This window comes from Branchiostoma belcheri, unplaced genomic scaffold (assembly GCF_001625305.1).
Source record: "Branchiostoma belcheri isolate BF01 breed outbred unplaced genomic scaffold, Haploidv18h27 scaffold12, whole genome shotgun sequence".
Lineage (NCBI taxonomy): Eukaryota > Metazoa > Chordata > Leptocardii > Amphioxiformes > Branchiostomatidae > Branchiostoma > Branchiostoma belcheri.
In genome coordinates this window covers 1929074-1938789 of record NW_017802602.1, presented here as the reverse complement: position 1 = coordinate 1938789, position 9716 = coordinate 1929074, and the positions used below count along the sequence as shown (strand labels likewise).

The 9716-nt window shown below is 43.2% G+C and overlaps 1 protein-coding gene across 1 annotated transcript; it reads right to left on the bottom strand.

The window, feature by feature from the left end:
- Positions 1-4160: 4160 nt before the first annotated feature.
- On the bottom strand, positions 4161-8894 carry LOC109462790 (kelch-like protein diablo). Its single transcript, XM_019759398.1, has 7 exons — positions 8708-8894; positions 8157-8301; positions 7629-7817; positions 6978-7187; positions 6441-6593; positions 5510-6145; positions 4161-5056 (listed from the first exon to the last, which is right to left on the bottom strand). Exons 1-7 carry the CDS (start codon positions 8857-8859, stop codon positions 4679-4681), a joined length of 1863 nt encoding a protein of 620 aa, XP_019614957.1. The 5' UTR covers positions 8860-8894; the 3' UTR covers positions 4161-4678.
- Positions 8895-9716: the final 822 nt, after the last annotated feature.

The following is a 9716-nucleotide window of genomic DNA, read 5'->3' as shown; positions in this document are numbered from 1 at the left end:
AGAAGCTTGAAGTTACCGTATACACTGCCACGCGCAACTGAATCTGGTGCTTAAGATATCAACTGTACGTTATTTTTGCTTTACCTTAACATTACGAGATGGGTATGGACGAAGATACGTGTACAAAAGAAGCGCGAGAAAAATTCCACTCGACTCGGTTGGCTTCGTGCACAACTTTTGTCTACTATGTATTTTTAACTCGTGCGTGTTTTTTGTATATTGCTTTTCCAAAGAACGTTGTTTACGAGTCGTGCTGCCAAGTACCGGTTCTGAACCGGTTGCCATGCTCACTGTGCCGACATTGGCAACGTTTAATTGGATTTATAACTGGCGGCAGAAATCAAGAACTGGAAGAATGATTAGTAAGATTTCATGTTCCCTGACCTCACGTCTGACTATTCGTAGGAACAGTTGCATATCAGTGTAGCTTGTTGTCATATGGGCTTTAAAACAACAATGCTACAAGGCTAAAATATGGTATATTGAAAACCATAAAACATTATCGAAAACAGATGATTGTGATTCCGTGCTGTATAAACACTCTTGTCGGGTAGATTCAGGTGGGTTGAACCCATGTACCCTCTCTGTACCCATCACGTTGGACTATTTTAGGAACTGTTGTATTTCAGGTGTTATCTGGTCTTAAGCTGCAGTAATCTGTCCGAGGTCGAAGGATTTAACCCCTCTCATATTTCACCCCTCAGTCCGTCTAACGTTACGCTTTTTGTACCCAATTTTCCGCTGTCCTTGAGCGGATCAAGAAATGATAACAAACTGCGGTGATGAGAAAATTGCGGATGAAAATGGTTGATCCGCGTTTGAGGCTAAACGCGTCGAAAATTGGTCAATTTCCTGTTCCCTATCCCTATGATAGAAGTGACAAAAATGAGGGATATCATCTACTAGATCTTCCTCAGTTGTGAAGAGATTCGTCTAGTGTGGGGGTGAAATATCCAAGCAGCCCTAAGATGAAGTGTTTTCTCCATAGTTTTTATTCCCTCTTTAAAGGGACATCCAGCACTGAAATGTTACCGATTGCTGTTACAGGAATAGATGTTGGCAATTATATAGACGCTTCAAAAGGGCTACGACAACAGCAATAGACGTTACATACTGTAAGACTTAATTAGTAGATGGAAATAGCAAAAAAATCGATATCTGATGAGAAAATTGCCGGATGAAAATGTTTCATCCACGTTTGAAGCTAAACGCGTCGAAGGTTTCACGAAAATTGCCCAATTTCCTGTCTCCTACCCCAATGATACGCCAGAATAACGAAAATGAAGGATATCATCTACTAGATTTTCCTCAGTTGTGAAGAGATGCGTATAGTGCGTGGGCGAAACATCCTTCCCTCTTGCTAACAGAGTCCGGTGGTTTTAATGATAGTACTGGGGGCATCAACGAATCCACCAGTCATACATAATAACTAATCGAAATAAATAAAAATCCGTAACTGATCCAGTAGTAGAGTTTGAATTTTCTTACGAGTATCGTTTACCTGGATGTCTAACCTTCATCAACGTGTCATACATAACTGGAAATAACAAAATGAGGGATATCAGTGACATCTAGATTTTACTCAGTTGTAAAGAGATGCGTCTAGTGTGTGGGCGAAACATCCTTCGTGGGGCTTCCCACGTGGTTTTAATAATAGGACTGGGGACATCAAAGAAGCCACCAGCGGCACTTAAGAGGTAGCGACCAGCCATTAGCTCCGAACGCAGCTCATTATGACAAAAATAACTGGAAATGGGGAAGTTCAAAATTTGTTTTGAATCAATCTAATTGGCACAATCAAAGGGATGGTTTGACGTACATCTTACAACAGCACGGACCTAATGTGTTGTGTTTGTGAAGATTAAGGTTATAGATGAATACAATTTTGTCTCTAACTTTACCACTGGCTATAACAATTTATTATCAGACGTTTCAAGTGTCTGTCCAAAACTCATCAGCAGCGATGGATATATAAACAATTTTCTTTTCTGATGAACACAATTTTATTTATCTAACGTGTTCTAACACGCCGGAAATGGTACCTTGGTGTGGTTGGACCTTCCTATCAATATGCGTTAACAAAAAGCCCCCATCCTTCTTACTAGTATCACTGTACTGCATTCAAACATCTACGGACACACAGGAAAACACACACAGACACACACATCATGAATGGCTCCATAATTGTAAATGGAATTACAAGCTAGGGGGCGTTGGCGCACGGTGAAAATGTTTCTTTGCTGCTGTAGACGGATGTAAACCATCTTCTCTGTGATCTCTTTTCTTGCCTCATTTCTTACGCAAATTCATTTCAGGAGGCCACAATATCAAAGTATAAACTAAGTAAACGTTTCAATGTCTTCTCATTTTTTTTATTATCTGTCATGTCTGAGAAGCAACATTCACACCGAAGGGACACTGTAAGTATCAAAATTGTGCTACATTTTAAATAAATTTTGTACCACACATGGTACGGTTGCTGAACCTGTGAAATAATTTGACCATTTTAATCTGCTAAAGAATGTTTTTATGCTCCGTCAATTTTATCCTGTTCGTAAATGTTTTTAAATTTGTTTGAGATAATGGTTAAGATATTGTTTTAATGAATCTCATGGAAACAGCTCCCATGCAATTCAGCCTCTGGCTGCTAGGTGGGACTGTCCGTATGTATTGTATATATGTTAATAATTGAATAAACCACTATTATTATTATTATTACTCGTAATGCATAAGCATTGATAGCCACATGCTTTTGATAATTACTTCAAATGAATACCACAAAACACACATGCTCTATATCTAGATAAAAACAACATTTTCACAGCCATACCCACCCACACACAAACCATTTAAATCTTCAACATCGATCTTTTAGCAGTGTAAAATTTCATCAATAATTTTACATTCCTTAATGAATATATATATATATACCCAAACAGCTGCTATATAATACTGTGAAAACACAGGAAGATAAGTAATTTTGTGCTTCTAATCTCTCCTACTACGTCTTTGATAACAGTTGCTTACCAGATTCAAATTCATCAGTAATACTAAATTCTTTCATAAATACATACATCATAATTTCAGTCAGTTGTTGCAAATGACAACAGTGCAGTAACAACCGTGCAGTTTGACTGTAAGCGCTATCAACAAATTCATACTGGCCTTTTGGAAGTTTAAAACTTATATCGAAAATTATATTAGATTCCTTCCACACTATACACATGCCATTCTATTCAACTTCACATTAATTACACTCATATGAATTACACCACCTTGGTTGTCCATCGTTCTGTAACATACAATACTGTGCATTATACAACACACCATAACACAAAAGTATACCAACTACTTGCATAAGAACTTGCAGTTAGTTCTTGCTAACCGAAACGTCTGACCATTTCCAAAATCATATCCAGTTGCTTGAGTAACAGTTGTTTTTTTGCATATCAACTACTAGTACGTGGTTTGGCAGACATTCTAGCAACCACCGCGTTAAGCCTTGCAGCTGATATTGACGCCCGAGGTTGATTCCTCTCCGGTCCTTCCGCTATACACTCCAGCCCCTCGAGATGCAGCCTTCCGGTCGTGCAGGCAAAGTTGTCAAACCTCACAATGTTCCTCTCATTCCCCACTGATGTCCACGTTCAAGATTCAAGGTTCATATCAAATTCCTTCCACAATACTGTATATACATGCCATTCTAATCACATTAATTACATTAACATGTGCAATCATACTTTGATTTACACTTTGATTTTGTGTTAAGTAGTGTTCTACCTGTATGTCCAAACTCCATCGATGTATCAGCTACTGGACGAAGTACTACTTGGTTTGGCAGACATCCTAGCAACTACCGCATTAAGCCGTGCAGCAGATATAGATGCCCTAGGTTGGTTCCTCTGCTATACACTCCAGCCCCTCCAGATGCAGCCTTCCGGTCGTGCAAGCAAAGTTGTCAAAACGGACAATGTTCCTCTCGTTCCCCGTGATGACATTGCTGATGTCCAAGTTCAAGGTTCATATCAAATTCCTTCCACACTATATGCATGCCATTCTAATAACATTAAAATTACATTAACGTGTGCAATCATACTTTGATGTACACTTTGATTTTGTGTTAAGTAGTGTTCAAACTGGATGTCCAAACTCCATCGATGTATCAACTACTAGTACTTGGTTTGGCAGACATTCTAGCGACCACCGCGTTAAGCCGCGCAGCCGATATTGAAGCCCGAGGTTGATTCCTCTCCGGCCCCTCTGCGATACACTCCAGCCCCTCCAGATGCAGCCTTCCGGTCGTGCAGGCAAAGTTGTCAAACCTCACAATGTTCCTCTCATTCCCCACTGATGTCCACGTTCAAGATTCAAGGTTCATATCAAATTCCTTCCACAATACTGTATATACATGCCATTCTAATCACATTAATTACATTAACATGTGCAATCATACTTTGATTTACACTTTGATTTTGCGTTAAGTAGTGTTCAACCTGGCTGTCCAAACTCCATCGATGTATCAACTACTAGTACTTGGTTTGGCAGACATTCTAGCGACGACCGCGTTAAGCCGTGCAGCCGATATGGATGCCCGAGGTTGATTCCTCTCCGGACCCTCCACTATACACTCCAGCCATGTACTTATGTTTTACCTGGATGTCCAAACTCCATAGATGTATCAACTACTAGTACTTGGTTTGGCAGACATTCTAGCGACCACCGCATTAAGCCGCGCAGCCGATATTGAAGCCCGAGGTTGATTCCTCTCCGGCCCCTCTGCGATACACTCCAGCCCCTCCAAATGCAGGCGTCCTGTCGTGCAGGCAAAGTTGTCGAACCTCACAATGTTCCTCTCATTCAGGCACCACTGTCCGAACGGCCAGGGGAGGTCGGTGGGAGAGAAGAAGTAGATGTCTCTCGTGGTGCCCTCCCCCGCCCCGCAAAGGTACAGTCGGTCGTCGAGGGCAACCAGTCCCACCCCGGAGACCACGTTGTACGGGAGGACGACGCCCGGCTCCCATCGCTCCTTCTCCGTGTCAAACATCTCCATGGTAACCTGTTTATAATCATTTGTTTATGTTAATTATAGGATAAACATATGTTAACTTTATTGCACAACATACAGTTGTACAGGGTACAAAGTATGGCGTCTACTAAGTACATCTTAACTACACAAGGCTTAAACTAACTAAATTGAATACTACTGGGTGGTCAATATGGGATAGGTATGAACATATTGTTTTTGCTCTGTTTCCTCTTCTTCTCCAAATCAATAAGGTCAATGACCTGGATCACGTCTGTCACCATGATAACAAATTTTATAGAAGAAGCAGCGAGATTTTTTTGCAATCTATGACACATATTTGTTCCTTTTGCTGCTTTGTAAGATTTACAGTATGGTTGAAAACTTCTTTTTGGAAACGGACGAAAAGTCATGCGCACACAGATGTCATCCATACAATCAAATCAGTATGGCCTTATATATGTGCAAAAGAATAAACAAACTAACCTGTCCCTGCCACGCCCCGACCGTGTAGATTTTCCCGTCGAGCACCGCGACACCAGCCTTCATCCGTGCGATCGACATCGGCGCGAGCTCGGTCCACGTGTCCGTCGCAGGATTGTAGCGAACCGTTGACGTCGTGACCATCCGCCGGGCGTATCCGCCCAGGACGTAGATGAACTCGCCGACCGTCACGGCGGTGTGCCCGCTGAGGGCGCAGGGCAAGGGTCGTTGCGCGTGCCAAACGTTCGCGTCCGGGTCGTATCGCTCCACCGCCGCGATGTGCCCCACGAGGAAGTTCTTCCCGCCCATTGCGTACACGCTCTTCCCGACGGCCGCCATGGCGAAATTCGTGCGAATGTCTCGCATGGACGCCTTCTCTAACCAAACGTTGTGAACCGCGTCATACACGAAAAACAACCGACAGGGCTTACAGTGTCCAATAGCGTTGACGTCTTCAATGTTGCCTCCACCCACGTAAAGCTTCTGATCCTCTGTGACCACAGCGCAGGCGTTGGAGGAACTGTAGGGTAGAGGCAGACGGAACTGCGACTTTGTTTGTGGGTTGTACGCCATGCAGACGCTCCGGTCGGGGAAGTCCTTGTGCGGATCCCCGCCCAGGAACAGGATGGTGTTGCAGCCCTTTAATAATTATAACGGTATATTAACCGTTAATTTAAAATACAGTACAATGGCACATTGTTGGTATAAAACCTAAATTCGAAAGATATTCAAATAAAATTGAAACTCTGCTCCCTATAGGATTAATTACGAAGATACCTTTCAGACATTTTGAGCAATATCACTCTTCTTCAGCATCACAAATGAACTCCAAGCACAAGTTGACATCAATCACATGTGAAGGAACTGGAAAAAACATTTGAACCTGACAAAAACTAAATGTAACTTATGTAATGTTATTCCGTAATTCACACACCTTCATGCCGAAGCGCAGGTCCGTGGTGAGCCCGAGCGACTCGGCATACGCCTCGGTCCCCTCTGCGCTGTCCTCCCAACCCCGTACCTGCACGGCCGCTTCGCACAGCTTCAGCGTTTCTGGGCAGTCCTTCACCAAGCTGTAGGCTCGCACCTGGAATGAATAATTGAATGGATAATGGAATGAACAAACATATTTATCGGTAGGTATTCTTTGCTCTCGTAGAACCATGAAGATTACAACTACACCATGTACATTGTTTGTCTTTTTTTACAAGAAATTTTAACCTTATCCTGAAGGTAGTCCGGGTTAATGAGGTATACGTACTGGTGGTACGCTTCTCCATTGTTTATTTGTGTGGGGAGGCATGTCTTTTGGTTGTCCCTTTCATACTGTGATAAAGTCAAAGAAACAAATAAACTCAAACCTTGTCCTGGGCTAGGGTCGGCAGTTTTTTGTAGGGTCAGTTAGGAAACAAGAAACACAACTTTTTTTCCTAGGCCTTATGGGCTGATCAGGATTACAAGAAACTCAAACCTTGTTCTGTAGATAATCCGGGTCCATGAGGTAGTAGCGGACATGTCTCAGCAGCCTGTCAGCTGGCTCCCCAGCGGTCCCAGTGTGCTCCAGCCACCTCACCGCTGCCTCAAACACGTCAGATTCCACTCTGACCTCCAGCGAGTCGTCAGCCACAAGCTCCACAATCTGGGCCAGCTCCAGACTCAGGAACTCCTCTCCAAAACTCACCTGGGAATAACACAAGTTAACGTGTGTTACACAATTTGTAAATTTATAACTAGTGCACTCTTTTCAACAGCAAACCTTTGGGTTGATACCCTTGATGCCAGGCGGCATAAGATGGCCTACTATTTTGTGACATGCCTCTTTGCGTCTGAAAATTACATAATCCCTCTGCTATGCCACTCCGAGGTTTTCTTGTTAAGCCGGCACTGGTCTCACTACTGTTGGGTAGTTCTTCTGCCAGCACACTTTTATGCTTCATAAACTTATTGTTGTATGTGTGTAGATGGTCTTGTTTTTGACATGGGCCCTGGGCCCTTATCAAAAAGAGTAGGGGTCCTTCCTGGTGTGAGTGGCTCAAACCTTACAATCCAGTCTTACACAGCTTGTACATGTACAAAACTGGTGTGTTACGCCTTAAGAAGGCGGTTTACCAAACAAACAAACCTCAGTGAAGTTTCCGCCCAGCATCCACTTGGCGGCCTGCGTGAGGCGTCGGCAGTTGTGCGCGGAGGCCAGGAAGTAGAGTGAGGTGCAGTTTGTGGGCGTGAGGAACTTGAGTAGCCACTCTTCACAGGCCTGCAGCAGCACTGTGGTCTGGAACAGGTCGGCTGTCTGGAGGAGGGCCTTCACTTCCTGAGGAGGAAAAATCGGATGAAACAGGCAATCAGAGATCTGTATTCTGTATTGCCAGTATATAACCTGCGGCCTTTGGCGTAACACACCAGCTTCTGTATCTGTATAGCTGGTATAACTGCCCTTCCTTGTAACACACCAACACACACACTCACACACACACTCACACACACACACACACAAACACACACTCACACTCACACACACACATACACAAGCACACACACACACACACACACAGACACTCACAGACACCCACACACAAGCACACACACACACACACACACAGGCACACACACACGCACACACACAAACACACACACACACACACAGCTGTACCTGGACCATATCCGGTGTGAGAGAGACCGTTCCTGTATAGATGAAGTCCAGTAGAAGACCCATGACCTCTCCGTCAACCTCGTGGATCCTGATCTCCTTCTGTCCTGCCTCATGCAGACCACCGGTGAACATCGCATAGAAGTACCTGCAACAGACGGTAGGTTTTAATCTTCTTTCTGCTTCCTTACACAGTTAACAAATAGAGAATGCAGGGCTCAAAATACTGGGTGCTTGTGCACCTTAAAGTGCCCAAGTTTCAGGGCCTGTGGACACAATTTTTTTCTATGGGTGCACCTGAGTTCACCCAAAAATTTTCCTAGGTTTATGCATGTAAAGATGTCATTGTCAAATGTTGTGTAGTATACAACATACTCTTAACATCAAGGTGTCTGAAAATTATCCTTGTTATAGTACTTTTTATTAAAATTAAACAAAATACGTTTCCTACGTATTTTATCATATATGGTGGAACAAAAAAATCTTTAATTTTTTTAGGCTGGGTGCACCAGTGAATTTCAAACCCTGAGTTGAAAGTAAGAAGTTAAACTTACGGGCTTGCTGAGGCCAAGACGTTCCTGTGAGCAGAAAAGCGCTGCTCGTCCACGAGGAGTGTCACATCCGTGAGAACATCGGCGGTGCGCATGTCACTCAGGCCCCGCGCAAGGGCTGGCACGTGCACCGAGGACTTGTCAATGTCCGACATCTTTTGTCCGTCTCCTGATGAATGCAACAAGATGTTAGAGTTAGTTCTCACTAGGCTGTAAGACCTATGGTGTGATTTGAACCACCTATGCTGTGATCTAGAACCAGCATAGGGGTGTTTCTTTAGGGTCAGAACTTTTTGACCCTTCATAAATCTGAAGATTAAATGAAGTTATAAGAGAAAACATAAATAAATCCATCAATAAGCAGGAAATAGTGTCTCAGGGCCTGGGGTCTGTCATGTTTTTGGGGACTTGAAGCGTGACGTCCGTCAGAACGTCAGCAGTGCGCATGTCGCTCAGGCCCCGCGCCAGGGCTGGCACGTGTACTGATGACTTGTCTATGTCCGCCATCTTTTGTCTGTCTCCTGTTCAATGCAACAAGTTTATATGTTATTGCATAGATAGTAACAGTGTATATGCGCACGCCCAGACAACTTGTGCAGAGAAATTTTCTGTACATGTAAAAAGACAGTCATCTGTGATGCTTCTCATATTCGGAGCTCAACAGTGTTAAAGTTCTATATGTATAAAAATGTACAAACACATCCTAGGACTTGTCAATGTCCGGCGCCATCTTTTGTCTGTCTCCTGATCAATGTAACAAGATGTTACAGAATGTGAGAATTCCCTACCATTACGCTACATGTACAGGACACCACACTATTGTACATTTACATTGTAGGACTTTACGACCTTAATATGGGTATCAGTGATGAAGTTCTATGTACAAAAACTAAGGACATGTTGATGTCAGTGATCTTTTGTTTGAAGTCTGCAACAACTTGAACCTGACAAGTAGAATCTTTTTTATTTGCAATACACAAAGGATGTGACAATATGACGTACACTCAAGTTG

Bases quoted from the DNA above. Each gene is read 5' to 3' on its own strand.
- LOC109462790 (XM_019759398.1), bottom strand. From the start codon at position 8,859: ATGTCGGACATTGACAAGTCCTCGGTGCACGTGCCAGCCCTTGCGCGG. The intron at 8,302-8,707 runs GTAAGTTTAACT...CGTCTGTTGCAG, and splicing joins GTCTTGGCCTCAGCAAGCCC to GTACTTCTATGCGATGTTCA. The intron at 6,146-6,440 runs GTGTGTGAATTA...TAATTATTAAAG, and splicing joins ACCTGCGCTTCGGCATGAAG to GGCTGCAACACCATCCTGTT.